The sequence below is a fragment of the Orbicella faveolata genome, unplaced genomic scaffold (assembly GCF_042242905.1).
Source record: "Orbicella faveolata isolate gen_17 unplaced genomic scaffold, um_ofav_v1 contig_4, whole genome shotgun sequence".
Lineage (NCBI taxonomy): Eukaryota > Metazoa > Cnidaria > Anthozoa > Scleractinia > Merulinidae > Orbicella > Orbicella faveolata.
Genome location: NW_028301569.1, coordinates 11,619,944 through 11,643,448, shown reverse-complemented (window position 1 = coordinate 11,643,448; position 23,505 = coordinate 11,619,944). Strand labels below are relative to the sequence as shown.

Sequence of the window (23,505 nt, the reverse complement as noted above, 5' to 3'; positions counted from 1 at the left end):
GGTGTTTCTTAATAATTGAGTGTTTATTAATTTTCTGCTGATGCCCAGAGGAGGTTAAATGAAATGATGCAATTTTTGTCGTACAATGTATGGTGGAACCCTGAAAAAAATGAACCCCTATCCAATGAAGTCCGTGGTTCAACAGTTTCATTTAGCCTGATCAAAGTTAAGTACTACCAGTGAAGTGTCTGGACCAGACCCCTATTGCAACAAACACCTGCAATATTAAACACTTTTTCCTACTTGCTCGGCTCTTCATTATACTGGGGTTCCACTGTACTGTATGCTGTATGTGTAATGATTTGATAAAGTGCCAGTAGTGCCATGCAAATACTGGCAGATTGAAGGAGAGTCCTTACTGAGATGTTGACCTTGTTTCAATTATGTGCAAGCAGTTTTTGAAGTACATGTACCAACAACGCAATCTAGAATCTCACATCAACCTTATTCAAGCTGTACGAAAAACTCTAGGCTCGATTACCACAGGGTTTGTACGGGTCCTTGAAAACCCGGAAAGTCCTGGAATTTTATTGTGGCATTTTCCAGGACTGGAAAGTCCTGGAAAAGGGCTACTGGTCCTGGAAAGTTTTGGAAATCTGTTAATCTAAAGTAAAAAAATATGAAATGTATGGCAGACAGTAAGGAGAATTAACGTTAAGATCTTGGGAGTGAAAGGGTTAATATGAATTTTAGAGTCCTGGAAAAATCAATCCGAGTCCTGGAAAAGTCCTGGAAATTTGATTCTGAAAAAGGGTACGAACCCTGTTACCAGCTGCTCCCTCTTCTCAGGGAGGCACATGGACCCAAGAGTGGCGGAAATCAAGCCTAGAAAAACTCCAGTGTAGCATGAATTGAAATTTCCTGGAATCTCTGATCAGCCAAACCAATACCCAAACTGCTGACATACCGTTGGTAGGCTCTGTTTTTCAACTTGATGTATTGATTTGAGATTGAATGGATGATTACTCAATAATCACTTTATAACAATACCTAACTGTTACGCAGTCACTTGCTGCGCCGTAACACCCTGTGTTAAAGCATGTTTCATTAGTCACTAACTTGGGATGAATCACCAGTAAACTTGCAATGATTTGTCACCAAAGTAAAAAATTTGTGTCCATTTGTGTGACTTTCAGAGACTTCGGGTACGTTTCTTTAAGAAAATCCATGATTGGATTCTTAAATCTGAAAGAATCCGAAAAACGGATTTTGCATTTCTTTAATAAACAGATCAATCCAACATCTCTCTGATCATGGTGCATCAAAGGAACCAATGAATCCACTCTGAAATCCGTTCTCAGATTCTTTCAGATTTAAGAATCCAATCTTGGATTTTCTCACAGAAACGCTTACAGAAACACACCCTTTGTCAACTGATGGAAATGCAAAGGTTTGCTGGTAATCACTGGATGTTAACTGATGAATCACTATAATGTTAGATAATTAATGAAACAAATTTTGAAACCAACTGTTGTTGTTTAGATGCAACAAACTGTCCTGTATGTCTTGCAAATTACTATCTAGTCTCTAAGTTAATAATTTCTAACGAAAATAATCTTGATTATGAATGCACATGTGACATACTTTGTATTATTTTACATAACTATTTTCACTAGTTGTCATACAACCCATCTATCTTGTTTTTATTAAAACTTTTCCAGTCGACTTTCTCTGCATCACAAACTTGAAAGCTTCATTTGCCTGAAGGGATAAATCAAATGGAAGCAAGTCTCATTGTTGCAAAATAAATTACAGATGAAATATAACAAACTAAAAAACAAAATGTATTTTCTGTTTCATTATTGAACTCTTTCAATAATTAAAAGTGGTATAAAAATACTTTCTATTCTTTGGTAGAATGTGGCAGTAGAGATAGATGTCTTTTAGAAATGTGTAGTTCCAGAAAATATTCATACCTCCCCATCCACCAACCCTCCGGAAATTCCAATAATTTTTTAAATGTTTTAATTTTAGAGAACTCCCCCTCCCCACCCCCCAAGAAATTCCAATCCCTTCTGTGGAGGGAATATGGATATTTTCTGGAACTAAACCATGAGGCCTTTATAATCAAATTTATGTCATGTAGCTCTTCTAGGCAGGCAATCTTTCGGCTTATCATGCAGTCTTTTCTCGATGAGCCCAAAGAGATTCTGTGTTGGAGGTTATTTAGGTCTTACACTGATTGTCTTAAGTCTATCTCTGCAAACAACAGCTGTAAGTACCTGGTCTAGTTCAAATTCTCCAGAAATATGTGGTCCTTTGAGCTTTCCCTGCACAAGTAACTCCAAAGATTTATCTACAGACTCTTTCAGAAGTGCTGGGTTGTGCTTCATGTGGGATCCCTAATGAAAGTACAAGGAAAAAGATTGCTGCAAATTATTGATATTGAATGGTGTAAAGAACAGTAAGTTTATTAACAAAAATTAATTTTTTTAATATAATGTTTAAATGACTATAAGCACATACATGTATGGAAAATAAAGTCTTTACAATAAGCAGTACTTACCCAAAACAAACCGGCTGTAAAAACAAAGAAAGAAAAAACAAACACTCAGCTGGTTACAAAATATAGATCTTGCAGATTATGTTGCAACTTAATAAGCCATCAAATGTATCAATTCTAGAAAAAGACCTGATCAGTCCAGGTATTAAGACTGAAAAGGTTCCTTAAATAAAGGTCTGCAATGCATACATATTGTGTCTACTATATATTTTGATATATAACCTTTTACATAATTGAGATGAGTAAATACAACTTACCAGCTGAACAGTTTTTCACCAAGAGAACATTTGCTGGGATCTGAAAAATTATTCAACAATATTCAGAACTGCAAGCCATCATGAGCAAATTTCTTTTCATATTATCATATTATTACGTGGCAGAGCCCCCTTCAAACTTCAATTTTCTAAATAAAGCCTCAGAACAGACAATTGGATTGCAAGTTTCTTCTTAGTGAGTGTGAGTGCATTATAATGATGATGATGCAGCCAATGATCACTGGTATGTTGTCATAAATAGAAATTTTATTATTAGTCTGTGGTGTAAATTTTTTCCATCTTTCATCATTGGACCATACGCGAGCTAAATTCATCTCTAGATACATGTACCTGTGGAATATCTCCTGAAGCAAAGCCAACTGGAAGAACGACTCCTCCCCATGCAATGCTAGATAAGAAGAAAAAGTCACAAATTATAAATTATTAGTAACAACATGTCAGTAAAGCTAAAACTAACATTCATTTCACTTGACTGTTTGGAGGCTCAAATAAGTCTTCATGGGTTATGATGTCAGTGCATGATTTGGTGTATCACGACCTGAACCAAAAAAAAAAAAAAAGAATCTCTCTTCGAAAGGCTCACTTCCATTATTGTTAGAGAAACATCAGAGAATCATAACAAACATTACATACATACAGCCTATACCCATTTTAAGAGATCTGTTTGCCTCTGACAGCCTGACTGATGGACAGACTAGAAATGGACTGACTGATTGATGGCAGGATGGACAAATGGACAGACACACTTGATTGTTACTCTAAGTGCTCCATATGGCAAAACTGTGAAAGATTTTAATTTTGATACCTTACCATCTCAGACACTCAGTAAAAACCTGTCCTCCAACAGCTTCCATGATCACATTTGCCCCTTTCCCTCCTGTTAGTTCTTTGACCTGGTACAGAGAATATTAATAACAATACCAAAATGTTTGATCATATTTGCCAGTAATTAAATTTTGCACTCTAGCTAACTGTAGTGACGCCCAGGGAATAAAGGATAAAAGAGTCAAGAAGACATAAAGGATTGTTGGCCTACGGACTTCAGACTTTAAAACACATCTCAGAAGGAAATTTTTGGGGGGAGGATATTTTTTTGGTTTTTAAGCTTAAGGACGTTCATGCTAATTGTTTCTGCGCATCCTTATTGCACATACAATTTCACATGCCATGTCATGCATCGAGCGCGCACTAAGTAATAAAACAAACAATGATAGCGCAGATGGCCATAATTTGCTATAGCTTCGCCTTAAATTAATGATCTTGGATGTTCGATGACCCCTATTTTTCTTTTGATGGATCATTTTCTCTACTGATTTTCTACATTTAGTGAAAAAATGAAGAAAATCTATCCATTAGAAGTTTGAATTTTTTGCAACATGCACCACTGAATTCCATTCTTTTTGGCTCTTTTAGCTCAAAATCAGGGTAGTTTTCTACACGCTTTATTATCATGGCTGCCAATTTTTTTTCATTTCCGATACAAGGAACTCATTATCTGACTGCAGTAAAAATCTTAAAAAATCTATCGACTGGAAAATTTTTGTGCACATGTCCTTGTTTTTTTAGGGGGATAGTAAGGGTATTGAAAAAGGTATGGAATATTGGGAGTATATTCTACAAGTAATTCTCGTGCTGCTGACATTTCCCCCCACCCCCGGCAGAATTATCCCTCCCTGCTTCCCCAGGAAGTGATTACTGTAATGCTGTCCAACTTCTCACCACTGAGAATAAAGTACTTTTAAACTGAACCAGTTCAGCTAGTTAAGCAGAAGTCAGGCAGTTATGAGAATTCTTACATCCACCCAGAGCTAAAAAGCTTTTATAAATAATACATAAGTGTATAATACCTTGTCTTTTATACTCTCCTTGTTATAGTCAATTGTAGCTGAGGCTCCCATACTTGTAACAACATCAAGTTTGTCCTTGCTTGCAGCTCCGATAACCTCAAAGAGAACAACACTTTTCATGAGTAGATTGTAATCAATGTCTGGGCTCAGACTGCCTATGAAAAGGGATCTCTTCATGCACTCTGAACTGTGACTGTGACTCCTCAATCTACAGTAATACGTCCTTCCCATTACACCAGCCATACCTGTCACAATTTTTCTTTGTCAAAAGTTTGATAGACCAGGAAACAAATGAAGAACCATCAGCTGATGATTGTTTTGTGTTCCCATGGCATCTTCGAAAATTTTACAACAGAATAATGCAAGGGAAAGATTAATTAATTTTTAGCTTTTAGTGAGGGTCATCTCCACCTTACATACATGTACCTTGGCTCCCAGTGCATTGGCTGCGATGTCAACAGTGGCTAAGCCCAGAGCTCCTGCTGCCGCTGTGACTAAAACTGTTTGGCTAGAATGATAACAAAAAATTACAATATTATTCTTTTCACAGAAAACAAGTGAAAAAAAAACTCTTTTCAACAGGAGCTACAAATTAAAACTTGATAACCAAATAATCATTTTGTGGTTGGTTTCAAAATACAGTGAAATCTTTATTTTTCAAACCTACAAGGGAAACAAAAATTGGTTAAAAAATCAACTCAGACAAGTAGTTTGAGAAATCTGGGGTAAACTATTATTACAGAGTTTGACCGAGGAGAGGAAAGCTACTTTGGTTTGAGTTATCTGGAGTTTCAAAAAAATCAAGAGTTTCAGAAATCGGAATTCCACTGTAGCTTAAACCAACCATGTTTACCCAGGCTGTGTATTGGACTTGTTGGTCAGGCCTACATATGCTGTGCCATAAGAAACTGCAAATGCAGAAGCCTGATTGTACTCGATATTGGACGGAATCTTCCACAGACCCTGTAGACAACAAAAAGTCATTGTCATTAAACTAACACACAAAGAAAAGGCCATAACATTCTGATTTGTTTCCTATACAGATCAAAAGGTTTTATAGAGACTGCTAAGATGGACTGTCTTAAAGCACAAAAAAGTCTAAAACCTCCCTGTTGTATTTGAGAGAATGAACTTGCTTAATTGTCAGCTAAAGTTAAAACATGGTCATTGTACCTGGACTAGTGGGGGAGTTCTATTGCACAAAAATTCTCATCATAATAATTTCAGAACTCACACTCTGTTCAACAATGCATTCTTCAGCAAATCCACCCAGTGCTGCCAGTCCAAATACCCTGTCACCCTGCCAGGAAATCCAAACCAAGAAATGTTACCCCTTTGTTATAGTACAAAGTCAACACTTTAGTCAAAGTAGTCCACACTGAAATTTTCATTTCATAACATGAGAAGGCTCCACCTGGATGGGATGCTCGTATATAACACAGGTCACTCTGGCAACTGGCCTTAGTTACATCCCTGTGAACCATACTGTTAGGTATCCATTTTGGGGTATGGAAGGTGTTTTTGCTAATATTGTAATCACCTTCGACAGCTGCTTTACACCTTCTCCAGTTTCAATCACTACTCCAGCAATTTCATTACCTACAAACACAGGCAAAACAAATTAAAAAACAGACCTAGCTAGGGAAACAGACAGACAGGGAGAAATGATATATGTCCACAAAGAGACACATTTTCCTCTTTTTCTGGCTAATACTTGCCTGGAGTAAATGGCAATGGTGGTTTTTCTTGATATTTTCCAAGACACATGAGTATGTCAGCAAAGTTAATGCCGCAACTATGAACAGCAACTCTGACCTAAGGTAAGGTAAGGTGATGTTTATTATCTATTAATTTTTTTTTTTTTTTTTTTTCGCAATGTTCACATGTGGGTTTGAAAATTGGGGAATATCACTTGGATATTCCCCAGGTTTGGCTGGGGAATATTCAATCATGTGAAGCATTTAAACCAATCACGTGCAAGTAAAAATATTTGATAGATTATGTGAAGTGAAGTGAAGTAAAAGACTTTATTTAATATTTTATTTTATTTTATGAGGTTTATTCGACTTCACCTCAGATCTTTTCAACCTGCAGCCTGTAACCAGCAAGATATACCTGCAATTTCTTATTATTTGTGATAGTGGGAAGAATGTGATACATGTATATTTGTGACTGACGCCCTACTTCGTCGTGAATTATTAGCTTATTGGGAGACATACAAATTCTCTTTACTTGTCTGTATACATTTGTTAATACTAATTGGGAGAATTTGATGACATCCCAGATATCCATATGCAAATTATTGATTAATGAAAAATGTAACGTATGTGTTGGACTTTCAATCAAGCCAAGAATCAAAAACAAAAATCATATCATTAAAAAACACAGCACAACAAGTTCACATCGTGTCTGCTTACCTGGGACGCCTTTAGTTTCTCCACTGCAGGCACCTGTTCTACCACGAGAGGTTTTCCCAGCTCCTTGCACAGGGCAGCACGATACATCCTAGGTCTGCCGAGGGTGGCTTTGGAAGCAAGAAAGTCGCTGTTTCTTGCAGACAATGCACGTGCAACAGGTCTCAAAAGTCGTTCAGGCACTGTTCGAAAAGCCGCCATCTTGGATCGTCGGCTAGAGGGTCCAGTCTCTCGCAGGTATATACCAGTCCCTCGGGTCTCCTAGGGACCGAGGGACTCACTAGCGATGCTCTAGAGAAGACAGCCACGACGCAAGCATAAGCGTAAGCATAAGTACATCAAAACCTTAGTTTTATCTACCCGTAACGGAACGGATCACGGACAACCACAAGGGCTCCCCTACAGACCACTCTTGCGGACTACACCCTGAATTTCTCTATCAGGATAACAGAATAGACCTTTGATCAATATTTGAGTGGTCAGATCATCGAATGACTTGTGTACCTCGTCCCAAATACTTTTACTTATCAGTAGAGTCATCAGAGCGATGGACAGAATAAACAAAAATAGTATGAGGTCTGGCCAAACTATTTGTAAAACTTCGCTCTCTAGATCTGTCTCCACAGTTAAGTTTGCATGCTAGAATTTATAGCTTACTTATGGCTTACACTCACTTTACGCGCGGTTTTCAGTTGCGTGAAGTATGGAAAAGTGGAGAAATAGTCATTGAGACCACATTTTTCGCGATCAGAATTTACTGACTTACGTTCAAGAGATCACTTTGGCGGAAAACCTTGTATTATGTTTCGGAGATATCCGTAACAATTATTGCAATAATGTAAGTGGCATTATTCCTGGGGCCATTGTGAAACTTGAATTATTAACGCTGTCAGCAACTGTTCACGGAAAGTTTGTTGCGTTCACTAAATAGTTAACTACAACGATCCAAAATTTTAGTTAAACATGAGGAGAATAAGGCCAAACATTGAAAACCAATCGCCATGCCGAAAAACATCATACTCGAGAGCACAGATCATTAATAATGTATACAAATATGGTCCATGATATGGTTGAGTGATTTTTTTTGTGTAAGATAAGTACAGCGTCGCTTGCAATAATTCATCACAACTACAGTACGGAGACCGACTAAAGGTGTGCTGGAGTTTTCAGTCGGGATATACTATCAGGCTAAAATCTTCACAAGGTAAGCTAGGGTTAATATACGCTGAGAATTAGTAAAGGTGCACCAAATGTTTTATTGGCCTTAACAACATCCTGTCGACCGAATTCGACCATAACTTCTCCGGGTTCGTTTACCTCCCTTGTTTGACTCGGTCTCGGCTGTTTCTCCTAAGCCGTGAAAGTAAAAAATATCCCAAATCTGTTCAGAAGATATGTAGTACAATTTGAGTTACAGAGGTACTGAACAAAAAAGAACAGCCTTGCAGCAACCGGCATCGGCGAAGCGTTCATCTTGCCCAGCTAGTACTTGTTTACGCATTTTTAATATGATCAAAAGAATGGTAAACGTTGTTGGTTCCCTCTCGTTCGTTTTTCACTGAATGTCACTGGATTGAAGCTCCCATTCGGAGCGGAGTCTGATACGTTCAGTGGCCGGTGAGCGTTGAATGTGTCGAATCAATATTCGCTATTCATTTCAGTGACAGTGAAAATAGTCAACTAGCTATCGAAACTAAGTTAACCTCAAACATCAGCGGGTGCATTGAAAGTGGAAACAGGTCGTCCTGCAAGCGCGTTCTATATTCGATGTAAACATTTCAGGAGTCAGTTAGAAGCTCGGTTTATATTACAAGCGGTTCGAGCACGCGTACGGTACCCCTTATCGTGTCAAAATTTTGGCTTGTCAAATGTCCATTTGTCGGCACATGACAAGATTTTTTTAATTTTGGGATGATCGGCACTTCGAAAACGATAAATGGCTCTTCAGGTTATCAAACATATGGATGTATTTATCGGTTTTGGAACCACTTCCGGGTTAATACATGTATGGCGATATATCGGTGATAAATAACGGCATCAGGAAGACACGACTAATGTTTCACAAAGAAAACGACAATTCTGAAAAGAAGGGGAGAAAACGCCGGTCCCTTATTGTGTTTATCCATAATATCGAACAACAGAGAATAGTTTTTATCCGTCATGTCCAAGCCATTAAACAGTCGCCAGCAATGAATAACTGCTCTGATCGACTGCAGTTTGGATGGGATACTCAAATGTGAATGAAATGAAATAAAGAGGATAAGAGCCTCTGACACTAAGGGTACGTATAAACTTGTAAACAATATTTCTTTAATCTTAGACTTGCATTGAGCGGTTTTACAACTTTACGACGAGAACTGGATAGTTTTCTCTCCCGATAGTTCAATTAAATTCTGTATTGCTTCCTTAATTCATGCAGAAAAGTGATGAAGTTTTCGAGATGCTTCATCCTAGCCGGACGCCATCTTGAATTTGGTCCTCTTCAGCTCCAATCAAGATCCTCTCCATCTGTTTGTTTTCCTTGCGCTTTCATCTCGCACCTGATTGGTTGTTACACAATTTTCATGTCAAAATCAAATTGAACTGTTGTAGGATTGTTTATTTGCAGTAAAACAAGTAGATTTGTTGCTTGAAAAGCAAGAACGAGAACCCGGCCCTCAAGACAACTTTAGCAGAGAAACGTATAACAGAGAGCGAACAAGCTAATGGAACAAGCTGAGTATTCGTTTTCAAGACGATTAAACGCACAAAGCAATATTAATATCATACAGACCACGGCTTATAATTTGTAGGCATTGGGCAATACCTCTTCTGTTTCTTAGTCTTCACTTGTCATAGAGTTAAGACCTCTTTTGTTTTCTTGCATGAATAACGTTTTTAAACAACAATGTAAAGGTCTGTCATTAGATTTCCGGTGGTCTGATTAGAACAAGTAATGGATATCTTGGTATGCATAAAACTGAAAGAACAATGTATACCTGAATGTTTGCAGATAACGAGACTGTTTGTATGTCTCTGATATCGCACCTGCAGTTGCACTGCAGTTGCGCATTTTTATTATAAAGTTACCTCAGCTGAAGTTCGAAATCCCTGGTTTTATGATATCGTGATAGAGTTCACATTTACTCGATTTTGGGTCAGTTAGACGGATTTATGCTCGGTCAAGTTTCACTACACTTCTTGAGATCTGAGTAGCCATCAAATCATCAAGAATCATATCAGCTTTCGCTGCTCATTTACTAACTATAGCGTTCAAAGATTGTTCTGTAAACTTATTCTTCGTTCAAGTTATGCAGATTGGTGTACAGTATGCTGATGATGCAGCAAATTAAAGATATGCGTTATTGCTCAAGCGTAAGGTCAAGTTAGCGTGGTTATGGACCGAGACGCGGTCGAAGTCTATAATCCGCGTGATGATCACGCACGAAAAAAAAACGAGGCCAGTATCATCCTATATCGATCAAGATTAGTCAGTGAACGGATTTATTACAAAGTAAAAAGAACACCATTTCAACATTTCCACTCAAATATTAATTTATTTAATTAGAATGTTTTTTAACTGCCTTACTAACAACGCCACGAGTTCTATAGTCAAAGTTGCAACCTTACAAATAACAAGCCATCACTTTTTCTCCACTTCGGCATTCCATTTTGTACTAAAACCGTCTTCTTTAAGATTTCAGAAGTCATCTGGCAGGTTTTGCAAAGGACCTATTATGTAACTCAATATTGTTGAAAATTCATTGGCAATCCTGTTACAACCTTTGGGCCATTGATTAGCATTAATTTGGTTTTGTGACGTATTACCATTTAAGAAACTTAGAACGTAGTTTCGCGCGCTGCTTGTCATCAATCAGTCAGGAATAGAAATCAGCTGGCCTACCAAAGTTAAGTTATCGGGGTGGTTAAGGAATTTACCAAGAGCTGTGATGGGTTGCGGAGGCTCGAAACTTTCTCCTCCGCCGGCGAAAGGTAAGAGACTCAACTTATTTCATTTGTCGTAAATTATAATACTTGGTTCGCGCTGCGTGACGGCTTGAATATGCAAGACGGAGTGCATAGCAACGATATCCTTCAACTCGGTAAAACTCCTCGTTTCCGATATCTATCACAGCACCTGGGAACTCAGCAAAACTAATCGCAAATATTGTGTTAAAGCAAGTGGAATTTGAGCCAATTTCCTTGAACATTTACTAGAACGACTGTCGCTTTCTCTGGAGCAGAGGTCGCCGGACATTGTAAATTCAATCGAATTTGCAACAGATTTGCGCACGCGTTTTGTCATCAATCCTAGCAGGAAAAGGTCAGGATATAGCAAGCCTGAGATTACAGATTTATCAAGGACTAGTATAGTCAAGTAAGGGATTCAGTTTACAGTATTTCGTTTCATCGAAAATAATACTTCATTGAGCTGCATGTCGCATTAATTTACCAGATGAACACATAGCAACCGGTAAATAGAAGAAGATTAGGCAGAACTTTATACCGTAGTTTACCAAATCTTGCTTTGAAAGTATCCGATATCTCCGACGTCCAGAGCCTGGAAACTCAGAAAGGAGACAAAAATCATACTTTTGGTGTTTAATGTAAGTAGAATTGAATCTATATAATCCCTTTGATCATATAATAAGCGCGGCAATGTTTTTCCCTAGTGGCGATAAATTTGACCCCTTCGACGCGTTTAGAAAATGCAAAGCGTTTGAAAGAGAGAAATTTCATATACTTGCGCTCGCGAATACGGCAGTCACTCGCATTAAGGTTGCATGTTGGTTTACGGCCATGGCGGATTTCAAAATTCTGAGTGCTCGCTCTCTGCCTCTGGCTCTGTTTATTTTTGTTAACTATCGGTTATGCAGCAGAAGTGTCAGATGGTGACTGCTGTCTTTTGTGTCTTTTACGTACACCTTATTTCTAGCGTGGGTCACGTTTGTTGAGCGAAACAGAATGTTTGGCATCCATTATAACTGTCAACGTCTTGAACAGAAAATTGTAGCTGGCGAGAAGTCAGCCATTTTGCGATGCATTATTTATAGTGTTTTCAACGAGAGCGAATTTTTCGAAATTTCCCGTGTATTGCCGGCGTTTGATTTTGTCTCCGTTTTAATTTGATTACAGAAGATATTTTGACGCAATTTTCCACCCGCTGTATGCTTAGATCTTGCGCGAATTGCAAGAGGTTTTTCTTCTCCAAATAACTCTGTTTCCCTAATCAACAGATCAAGAATCAACACAACTTACATTTGCGAGATTACTTACAACTAATTTGCATATTTTCAAAATGGCAGCATAACTAGAACTCTAACAACTGACAACAAAATTTTGTCTGAACCAAACAACTCTTTAATTGTCCCTTACCAATATATACAAAATCTAGGAAAATCTACTCAGGGTGAAATGGCTAATTTACTTACTAGCTGATGGCTTATTTGCATAAATTTAAACTTAGCATTTTCCTGTAGGTGACTGCTATTTCCTCTGCTCTTTGCGGAACAGAATATGTTGGGAAATCGTTGTGAAAGTGTACGTGTAAAACAGCATGCCGCTAAAACACGCACAAAAATTTGCTTATCATAAAAACAAGCATATTGAAGAGGTTTTGAAACTCCTGCTTTCAATTTAACCGGAGTCTTAAAACAACGTTTACAAAGTAACACCCAAAATGTTAACAGCGACGAAAAGTGTTGTTATTTTACACATATGCTAATATAAAGTAAATAAAGACAGTAGATAAAACAACTCAGCTTCTACTAGCTCTGTCATTAAATGAACAGTTATTCTTCATCTAAACTGTGTTGACCAGAAATCAAACACGTTATATTTCGGTTAGTTCGATTAACATCTCCACACTTGCTTTCATAGTTATCTACTCAAAGTCATTTTAACTCGTAGACACTCTTTTGAAAACAACCTTGTAATTTCTACTCAATGATAGTAAAATGTATTTGAAAAGTCTGTCCTCTAGACATTCTCTGACAGAACTTATATTCAGATACATCGCATCATTTGACGAACAGGTAACAGGTGAATTGACACGGTATTGAACTTATAGCTCGCCGGCATCTTATTGATATTTTAGGGGACATTTAAGGTCGTTATCTTCAGCGTGACCTCAAAGTCCACAAGACATATTTACAACTAAAACTGATAGCCTCGTTTTGTTAAATGTTACTATACTAATGCGATGAAGCTCTAAGAGCGCGATGGCATCATAATTTACTGTGAATTTATTATCAATACAATCGCTTCCAATTTGCTAATATTGGTTTCCATCACCCTTCCCCCGTAAGTTTCACTGTTTAGTGGGTAGGCCGTTATTTAGTCCATCCTTGCAAATTTCATCATGTGATGCAGTTATGAAATTACTAGTTTTATCTCCAACTTGAAGATCATTTTTCAGTTCAAATACACAAACGCGTAAATGTCAAAAGTTATGTACAATCGATTTTGATAATTCAACAAAATAGCAAAATGGTTATAATAGGGTGCATCTTAGTTGAAAATGAAACATGTTCTTCATTTATAAGGATTTGTAACAATTTAAAACGTCTACAAGAATATGGGCGGTTAGATTGATGAAGTGCTCATAGCCAAAATATACGTATAAAGTGATTTACAAAGTAAGTTTACGAAATTGCTTGTTGCTAATGAAGGCACTCCAAGAAGTCACTTCGGCTACATTCTGACATAAGAAAATGATGAACAGCAGAACTCGTCACCAAAATACGGCTCTATTTCGGTTGAGCTCTTTATTTTTTTATCTATTTTCCTGTAACACTCCCCTGTATAAAACAATGCACTGCATAAACTACTGCATTTCGCCTCAGCTTACATTGTTTTATTTCAATATGGCTATTTACAACGCTTCAGTAATTTTTGATGTACAATGGATGACTCGGAGAATGGACATTGTGTTAGCACACAATTGTATATATTTTATTATTTATTTTTGGCAATCACTTTTTGATTTGGCTTAGTTATTAGATTTCGTAAGAGCAACTGCACACCATTTCTCTGATATTTATTTCAGAGTTTTCTCTTTAAGCTAACCACAACCGTGATCTGTACTTTTTGTTTGGTAAACCAGGTTGTTGCTAAGCAACAGGAATTCAAGCTGGAAAACTTTTTTCGCGGCTTAATACTTTCCCTTTTGTTCTTTTCGAGTTGGTGACATATTCTTGAACCATTCAATTACGTTTGCGACGAACTCGTTGACAGCTATTGTTCCTGTTAATCCCTTAAAACTATCGTTGGTTGAATCATGTTTGGATAACGACAACCTGGTTATGTTTCCAATCCGCTTAAATTCACATAAGTTGAACTGTGAACTCAGTTTGATGTTTTCTGAATCATCTGTCCGTGCAATGGACAGGAACTGTGGAACCACTTGGCTTCACCTGTCCATGTACAATGGAACACCTTTGATCACATTAAGATATTTACATATTGCTTTCAATTCTGTTTGTTTTGTTTATTTGTTGTCATGAAAACAGCTCACCTCCTAGATGATTTCCGTGCGCTTCATCAAGCAACGTTGAAGATTGGTGACATAATCTATGCGTTCTTTTTATACCTTTTGTCGTTTACAAACAAGTTTGAATATTTTCGAGTTTTTCATGTTGAACTCAATTTTTGAAGGGAATGGCGCCGTTCTTAGACCGTTCCGCCAGTTTATTCGAAGTCCAGTTAGCCAGTCACAGCCATTTGCGATATGAGCCACACAAACGTTGATTAGCGTCGGTGTTCGCTTATCCCATTAGATCGTTAGTGAATAGTTGTTTGATTTGTTTTCTTTGCAAGTTTTCATGAATACTGATCACTTTCCACGTAGTTTCCGCGAGGGTTTATCCCACAGGAAAGTGAAGATTAGCCACACAATCTAAACGTTTTTCGGGTGCTTTTACTGTTTACGAACGGAGTTTGAATATTTTCGAGTATTCCAAGTCAAACCAACTCTTTGTCGTGGCTGCATTAAAAGGAAGCTACCCTTCTAAGACCAAAATCCAGCTAGACAATCACAGCCTATTGCGTTGAGCCGCGTAATCGTTATTTAGTGTCGATTTGGTTATTATTAGAACAGCCGGAGTGCCCCAGTTTAAGAAATTAAGAGATCAAGTTCTGACCTGATCATCTCGTCTCTTCTGACGAAATCTGTGAGTCCGACGGCAAAGTCTGTTCGGCAACAAAGCATCTTCACTAGGTATCTTGTGTCTAGGTGTCGCTTTTTCGTTCAGTGCCATCCTTTACGATGCAAAGGTTTTTTTTCTCCTCGCCCCTCTGGGGATGGATAATGGCCAAACAAAAAATCTCTGAGGCCAAGCTTGTTCTCGCAGATATTTCACTCTAGCCTCCTCTTGGCTCGTTCCGCCCGCCGATTCTTTTTTCACCCTTTCCCTCACGGCGCACGTGTTAACAGGTTAACCTTTAGGCATGGTATCAACTGATTGTGTGTATTTGCTTTTACCCAGAACCTCCTCCTGAAGTAGAACAAAACCCTGAAGCTGAATCGACAATGAAGAAAGCAGCAGCACCGAAACCTGCAGCAAGGTAAACCACTACACTACTAGAAATGTTTAAATTATGGCGCACCACAAGGTTGGGCTGGCTTACACTGGAGATACACTGGCTTTGTCATCATTGCTCGTACGTTGTTCATAGATGCGTTCAGTAAATTACGTCATAATATGTTCTATACCCATGCCATAAAAAGAAACAGCCAGTCAGAAAACAGGAAAGCTATTGGACACTTAACGGTATTACACCCAACCTTCCCATCGTGCACTCCGCGAATGACGCATTGATTAAGTGTGTTGGCCACTGTTTTGTCTATGGCGTAGTGTAAAATAGTTCAGTATCCAACGCTTTGCCTTGGTATACCATGGAGCGTCCAGCTGTGCATACCGAGAAAATACCACGAGAAAACGTTGCATAACTATTATGTTTCTCAAGTTTCGGTTTGGTGTAAGCTTCGTAGGTGAGGCCCTGGAGCAAGCGGTGAACCTAAATATGTTACAGTAAAAAAGAGGTCATGGCACTTAGTAAGAACCTTCCAGCAGATGGTGATATTAATTCTTCTCAATAATCACAAGGATATACCGACGTTCTTGATTTTCTTTTTTCTCATTACCTGTCAGATTGACAATATATTGAGACGGTAAGGAGAAATTAGAAGCTGATCGCTCTTGAGGAAGCAAGCGGTAAATTGAGCTTCTTCAAGGATGGCGCAACATGAAACACTTGGCTTACATTTTTTCAAGTTTTACCTTCGTAACTTGTGTTTATGTTGTCTAATATTGACTATCTGTATAGTATTGTGAAAATTAGGAAAGACAACTATGGATAATCAGCCATGACACTGTCCCCTCAATTATTCATGATCTTTTTAAAGTTCCCTTTATTTGAATATGTCTTTTCATATCCTGACAAAGATTCGTTAACATTTTAGCTCCCAGTCTTCAAGCGGAAACTACCCTGATCTGTCGCAGCATAACAACTGGATGGCAAGATGCCTCACAAAGGAGATTTATGAAAAGCTCTGCGACAAGAAAACTCCAAGCGGCTTCTCGCTAGATCAGGCCATTCAAACCGGTGTGGACAATCCAGGTCATCCTTTCATCATGACAGTGGGCTGTGTTGCAGGCGACGAAGAATCGTACGAAGTCTTCGCAGACCTTTTTGACCCGGTCATCGAGAAGCGCCATGGAGGATACCAGAAGACAGATCGCCACAGAACCGATTTGAATCCTGAGAATCTTATTGGTGGAATGCTTGATGAGAAGTATGTGTTGTCGTCTCGAGTGAGGACCGGCAGAAGCATAAAGAATCTTAGCTTGCCACCTCAATGCACACGAGCTGAGCGGCGCAAGGTAGAGGCGTTGGTGACCGAGGCTCTGGACTCCTTGGACGGCGAATTCAAAGGGAAGTATTACCCACTGGCAAAGATGACGGAGAAGGAACAAGAGCAGCTTATCGAAGACCACTTCTTATTCGACAAGCCTGTGTCTCCTCTTCTGCTCGCGTCCCGCATGGCTCGGGACTGGCCTGATGCCCGCGGTATCTGGCACAATGACAAAAAGAACTTTCTCGTCTGGGTCAATGAAGAGGACCACACTCGTGTTATATCCATGGAGAAGGGCGGGAACATGAAAGGTGTTTTCGAGCGTTTCTGCACCGGACTTAACAAAGTTGAAGCTGCCATTAAAGGCAAAGGATATGGATTTATGTGGAACGAACATCTAGGGTACATTCTGACCTGCCCGTCCAATCTCGGGACGGGACTTAGGGGTGGGGTGCACCTGAAGATCCCCCATGTCAGCCAACAGAAAGAGTTCGCCGACATCCTGAAGAAGCTTCGTCTTCAAAAGCGTGGTGTTGGAGGTGTCGACACCGAGGCAGTTGGAGGCACGTTCGACATTTCCAATGCAGACCGACTGGGATCGTCTGAAGTGGAGCAGGTGCAGTGTGTAGTCGACGGTGTCAGTTTGCTGATTGTAATGGAGAAAGAACTGGAGGCCGGAAAACCTATCACCAGCCTGTATGAGAAACTCATGTCCGGTACACCCGCGCGGCAAATCGTTGTCGAGGCCGAGAAAGGAGAAGTAACAACAGTCAGCAACTTTCCAGATCTTTCCCAGCACAACAACTGGATGTCGAGATGCCTGACCAAAGAAATTTACGACAAGCTTTCCGTGAAGAAGACACCTTCAGGCTTCACGTTGGACCAAGCCATTCAGACAGGCGTAGACAATCCAGGCCACCCTTTTATCATGACAGTTGGCTGTGTCGCTGGAGATGAAGAGTCTTACGATGTCTTTGCTGAGTTGTTTGATCCCGTGATCGAGGGACGCCACAACGGCTACAAGAAGGACGCGCTTCACAAGACCGACTTGAACGCACAAAATCTTGTTGGAGGCGAAGACCTGGACAGCAACTTCGTCCTCTCAAGCCGTGTTAGGACTGGGCGCAGCATCCGGGGTTTGGCCTTACCACCTCACTGCACCCGTGCCGAACGCCGGGAAGTTGAGAAGGTCGTAGTGGAAGCCTTAGACACGCTAAAAGGAAGTTTACAAGGAAAGTACTACCCCTTGAATAAGATGACACCACAAGAGCAAGATCAATTGATTGAAGACCACTTCCTGTTTGATAAACCGGTCTCGCCACTGCTTTTGTCTTCCGGGATGGCTCGGGATTGGCCCGATGCTCGCGGGATCTGGCACAACGACCAGAAGACCGTGCTGGTGTGGGTAAACGAAGAGGACCATACACGCGTCATCTCCATGCAAAAGGGCGGCAACATGAGAGAAGTCTTCACTCGCTTTTGTGAAGGTCTTCAACAGATCGAGGACGCCATGAAAAAGAAAGGTAAAGCATTCATGTGGAATAAGCATCTGGGGTTCATACTCACGTGCCCATCTAATCTGGGCACGGGCTTGCGCGCTGGCGTGCACGTGAAACTACCCACGTTATCAAAAGACGAGCGCTTTGAAGACATCCTCAAGAAGCTGCGCCTACAGAAGCGTGGAACTGGAGGAGTGGACACCGCCTCTACTGACGGCATCTTTGACGTGTCAAATCTGGACCGACTGGGCTTCTCTGAGGTGGAACTCGTTCAGAAAGTCGTCGATGGCGTCAAGCTTCTTGTTGACATGGAGAAGTGTCTTATGGAAGGAAAGTCCATTGACGATCTGGTGCCAAACTAAAAGAGACTTCTCTTAAATATGAGAACTTTGAAAACACTTTTGAAAACTTTCTTTTAAGGCTTAATCACTGGAAGCCAAACTTTGCTTAATGTGTGAACTAACGTATCTGATGCCGTAGTAGGAGAGACCTGTCAGAATTTCAGAACTCTGACAAGTTCTTGAGCTTTTTCAAAAGCTTATACACAACTTTGTAATGTTTAATGACATAGGCTGGTGTTTGATTTGAAACCCATAATTACTCTTCAACCAGGAAAATATCGTAGAATTGGCCAGTAGCAAGACTGAACAGTGTTGCAGTATCTGTTTACAGAAACCTCTAGACATGTGTTCTTGAAACGAAATACATCCTCGGATTACCAAATTGAAATGTCTGTGAGAGGTTACACGTAATGAGTGTTCCATAGCAAACGAAACATGAAGTATAAAATGAACAGTGTGGGCAATATAGAGTGCCTTACTTCAGTGGAAGTACGTAAAATATTCAACGGAGTATCTTGAGTCTGCACAAAGAATTGTTTGAGTGTAATACAAAACAGGATAATAAATTCTGGCTTTTTCTGGAATTGAAACGAGTCTAACTTATCTAGGACAAATTTGTTCCACATAAACTTCAACCTGCGAGCAGTCGGTTTCTCTCTCTTGTTGGCCTAGGAGAAACTAACTGCTCGCGGGGTACACACTCTTGGATTTTCTTCATAAAAACGTATCCTATTTAAAAACATGAAAATGCGCTTTTTTGCATGGCCTTAGGTCAACACTCGAGAACGTTTGGGAGTTTCTCAAAGTTAAAATCGAGCTTAAGGCGTGGGTTAGCGTAAATAGTACTCGACTTTGGAGTTCTCCCAACTAACTTGTACGAGACTTGTAGAAATGAAGCGCCCGTTTTCCCTTGGATCTTAGTCACGGGCTGTTGCATTCGAGGGGAAAAGATTATTGTGATATTCAAGTTACCAAGAAGGGGACGATCACCTTATCAAGTAAGCGGCAAGGGAAATGAATCACAGCTACTAAGTGCGTTTCCAATTCGAAAAAAAAAAAGAAACGCTGTGTTTGGGTGCATGAGAGATTGGATAGCCAGAGAGCGAGAAGTGATTGATAGGTGTCATGTCACTGCGCGCAACGTGGCAGAAGGGGAGCTCACATTCGTTGCAATTACTATACCCTCTACAACAGCTGCCGTGTTGCACGAGGCGTGTTGTGCAGTGTAGATATCGCGCCTAACGCTGCATCAATTCACCTCCAGTTATCGTCACGCAAAGATTAGGTGTCGAGCTTAGCGACACCTAATTAGTAGTCGGTCCACTAGAAATAACTGCTGCGCGCGATATTTGATCACAGTATTCTGTTTATTTCTTTCAAATCTATATTCTCTAAAATGACTCTAATTTGACGATACTTTTGACTATACTATCCTCCAAAACCTCCTCTCCAGGGCGCTGCCCCACCTTTGAAATGAGAAGCACCCTGGGAACGAAGTTGTGGCCTCTACTCAGGCTTCCAGAAGAATGTTCTCACGTGCACATCATGCGAGTCAATCCAACTATCGTAAACAATTTTGAAAACAAACAATCATTAATGCCTGCTAGTTGCACGACAAACCAACTAGATCCCAAAGCAAAAATTTATATTTGCTGAAAAACGCGGTAAAACTGACATGTAACGGATGGAACAGACCCAGGAAAACGTGCAAAGCGCGGGAAAACATGTCAGGCGGTTGAGAGGGCACAGAAGGTTCACAGTTTGACGTCCTTTAGAATCATTCGGATAAAAAGATAGTAGAGCAGTTTTCAACTGAGTGTCGTAAAACCAAAACCAAAGTAATCACTCTAGCCAATCACAAAGAACACGGACAATACAGTGAACCAATCAAAACTCGCGGGAAAAAGAGTGCGAGTGAGTCAGAATTGGTTTTGGTTTTACTTCTGATTGGATGAAAAAGTTGCGCGAATGTTTAAAGCCAATCGTGTAGCGTAGTTGACGCAAAACCAGTTACTTTTCGACAATCAAATGAAAATCTCTTCCGTGATTGGTTAGACAAGCACGGTTCGGCAGTAAAAAAAATCTACGACAGCTTTGCCAGATGCAGCACATTATGAGAGAATGTCAAGACTATGCTGTTGTAATGTAGAACAATGCTACAGCTAAAATATTATCAAAATGTTTGCTTTTCTCGGTTATTAACCGAAATAAACAGATGCCTCTCTTCACGCACTCGAAATAGCTGTTCTCTAGCTTGAGTGACGTCAGAGTTTCGTCTTAAAAATTCCATGTTGATGACGTAGCTCTTCAGTGATAGGTCGCTGATTGGTTTTGGTCGGTTTTGGCCGTTTTGATCTTTGGCGCGTAAGTGAGAACCAATAAGAGGCGCTGAACAGATCTCTGCGGAGCACGTCACCAGACCTCTCACTCGCGGGAAAATCCTCGTCCCGATGGGTCCTTACTCCTCATCCCTCGAGGAATGCAGAGAAAGAAAAGAGGTTGCGTCTCAAGTCCTTCGTCGTTGTATAATCTACTATTCAAGCTATTTCTCTGTTTTCAATACATCTCAAATTGATTTTCTTTTAAGTGTGTGTGATATGTGAATCGGTTTGCAGAGCGGTAGGACCCAGATTTTCGCGTGATCTCTTTGGTAGCATCGCTTCTTCCGCTCCAGTTTCTTGAAGCCATTTGTTGCAGCGCTCTCTGGAAATCCGCTTTAAAAAATGTGAACAAAAACGGATTGAAAAGCGCTGAGCTGACTTTTAGGAAAAAAAGCATCACGTTTACCCACTGCGGGATTCTGGTCATAAGTGAAGTGTCCAAGTCTATTAATAGAGTCAGGAAAAAATACGGGAACCATGCACAGGCGAAACACACCAACATAACAAAGTAAACTATCAATGATCGCTTGACATTGCGTCTTTGTTTCTTCTTCCGCTGCACATTGTTGTTATTCCCTAACGTAGTCAAATTCTGTCTTGACTTTTTGCTCTGTTTCATGATGACATAGATGCGAATGAAGGCTGCAACGGTAACGATGAATGGCACGAACACAAACAGCGAAAGGACCGTTGCGTTGTAGATGAGGTAAGTGTTCATTATGTCTGGTGAGGAAATGAGGAGTAGCTGAGCCAGCGGTACTGAAATTGCGGTTATCCACACGGAAATCAAAACAGCCGCAATGCGCGGTTTTGTGGCAATGGAGGCGTACTTAAAAGGCGACGAGATCTTCAGGTATCGTTCCATGACAGCAGATGAGAGGTGTAAAATTGTCGAAATAGCTAACCCACGTTGGCAGATGTCCATCGCTATGCATATCGACTCGTTAACTCTTACTACATTACATGATATCACCAGCGGTATCACCAGGACTCCTGCGAGTAAGTCACTCGCCGCTAGACTGAGAAGGAAAAAGTTGGTTTTAGTGCGGAGGTATTTCATGTGCCAAGCCAACACAAATACAAGGCTGTTTGCCAGCGCAATTATAAAGGCAGCCAAACCAAGGAATGAAAAAATCACTTTCATTTCTGTATCGAGTGTAAACCCTTCGTAACTGTCATGTGCCGAGACGTTATATTGCGACAAATTCTTTGTTGTACCAGCCATCTTAATGCTCTATTTTAATCGAGAAGATATTGTCACTGATTGTCTTGTCTCTCCTTTTCTTTCTTGCTAGCTACAAAAGAAATAAGAAAGAAATTGCAGAACTTAGAAAGGTAATCTGATAAACTTGGGAAGTTATATTTATCCTATGCTTTCGATTTCTTAAGGATTTAAGCGGCAACAAGTTTTAACATTGAAAGAAATCTAAGCTTACAACCCTGCTGTATTATTTTAGAAATAATAATCACACATTTGTACCTAGTACTATATTATGTGACGTACTCATTTGTGCACGCGATGCGGACCTATGTCGTTTGTCTCAGTCTGTTCGTGAACCAGTTCTCAGAACCGACAGGTTAATAATACACTTTTAAAAGCACAACGCCTTTCAGTTTTAAACACAAGAAAGTTTCAAGAATAAATTAAAGAAACCGTGAACATTAATTGGGAGAAGCCTGCTATAAATCAGCAAATTCATCATGATAATTTGTCTCTTTCATTTATATTTTTCTGCATGTTTTTTCTGCATTTGCCTGTTATTCTTTAGTTTTCAATTCCGCGTATTTTATTCCTGTTATGTAAGTTACTCTAGGTAACACCTATTGTAAAAACTCGTATATTAACTTTATCAAATTCACTTTAGTAGTAACTGACGATGACAGAAGTTACTGTCGAAACGTGTATTTAAAACTGAAAAGCGTCGTCCTTTTTTAAAGTTTATTAGAAGCCTGGTGCTAACAATACCGTTTGGTAAAACCGACATGTTCCATTTAATCACAGTGCAAGACTGTGTGACTAAGCCTTAATTACACCGGAGGTACTTAGGATTGTTGGCCGCCCTTTCTTTACTCGCGCGAGCTTATGGTATAAAACAAACAAAAGCCTATTGTCAAATTGTCTCATTAGTTCCAATTTCTCGAAAGTGCTTTATAGACTCGACTTGCTCTTTGTATAAAAAAAAAAATTCATTTAACTTCCGAGTCCAACATTTACAAAAAAAAATAACCAAAGCACCTCAGGGAAAGAACTGATTCTAATGGCCAAGTTTTAGTGCAGCGTTTTGTTATTACATATACGATTTTAATAACGTTTAGCAGACTTAATGGCGCTTTACACCTCCCAGTGGAAACCAACAAAATGCTATTAATGCCACAGTGTTTATAAGTGCAGCAAATCCTGGTGTAAACC

The 23,505-nt window shown here is 39.7% G+C and overlaps 3 protein-coding genes and 1 long non-coding RNA gene across 8 annotated transcripts; 1 reads left to right on the top strand and 3 right to left on the bottom strand.

Moving 5' to 3' along the window:
- Positions 1-4: 4 nt before the first annotated feature.
- LOC110049747 (protein Cryzl2-like) lies at positions 5-7,496 on the bottom strand. Its single transcript, XM_020755571.2, has 13 exons — positions 7,043-7,496; positions 6,344-6,440; positions 6,166-6,224; positions 5,860-5,925; positions 5,479-5,588; positions 5,052-5,133; positions 4,626-4,721; positions 3,589-3,671; positions 3,109-3,166; positions 2,761-2,800; positions 2,507-2,520; positions 2,223-2,342; positions 5-1,701 (listed from the first exon to the last, which is right to left on the bottom strand). Exons 1-13 carry the CDS (start codon positions 7,238-7,240, stop codon positions 1,633-1,635), a joined length of 1,092 nt encoding a protein of 363 aa, XP_020611230.2. The 5' UTR covers positions 7,241-7,496; the 3' UTR covers positions 5-1,632.
- A 600-nt stretch (positions 7,497-8,096) lies between these two features.
- On the top strand, positions 8,097-19,298 carry LOC110049745 (creatine kinase, flagellar-like). Of its 5 annotated transcripts, none has more exons than XM_020755564.2 (3): positions 8,097-8,243; positions 15,505-15,583; positions 16,482-19,298. In XM_020755564.2, exons 2-3 carry the CDS (start codon positions 15,549-15,551, stop codon positions 18,733-18,735), a joined length of 2,289 nt encoding a protein of 762 aa, XP_020611223.1. In that variant the 5' UTR covers positions 8,097-8,243; positions 15,505-15,548; the 3' UTR covers positions 18,736-19,298. The 5 variants fall into 5 exon arrangements, with proteins under 5 accessions (XP_020611223.1, XP_089132623.1, XP_020611222.1 ...); XM_089276497.1 differs by lacking the exon at positions 8,097-8,243 and adding an exon at positions 8,507-9,320; XM_020755563.2 differs by lacking the exon at positions 8,097-8,243 and adding an exon at positions 10,839-11,011.
- LOC149101427 (uncharacterized) lies at positions 9,322-9,913 on the bottom strand. Its single transcript, XR_016203180.1, has 2 exons — positions 9,813-9,913; positions 9,322-9,579 (listed from the first exon to the last, which is right to left on the bottom strand). It is a non-coding gene; the product is annotated as an uncharacterized LOC149101427 (long non-coding RNA).
- A 693-nt stretch (positions 19,299-19,991) lies between the features above and the next one.
- LOC149101426 (QRFP-like peptide receptor) lies at positions 19,992-22,445 on the bottom strand. Its single transcript, XM_089276500.1, has one exon. It carries the CDS (start codon positions 22,318-22,320, stop codon positions 21,271-21,273), a length of 1,050 nt encoding a protein of 349 aa, XP_089132626.1. The 5' UTR covers positions 22,321-22,445; the 3' UTR covers positions 19,992-21,270.
- Between the last annotated feature and the right edge of the window lie 1,060 nt (positions 22,446-23,505).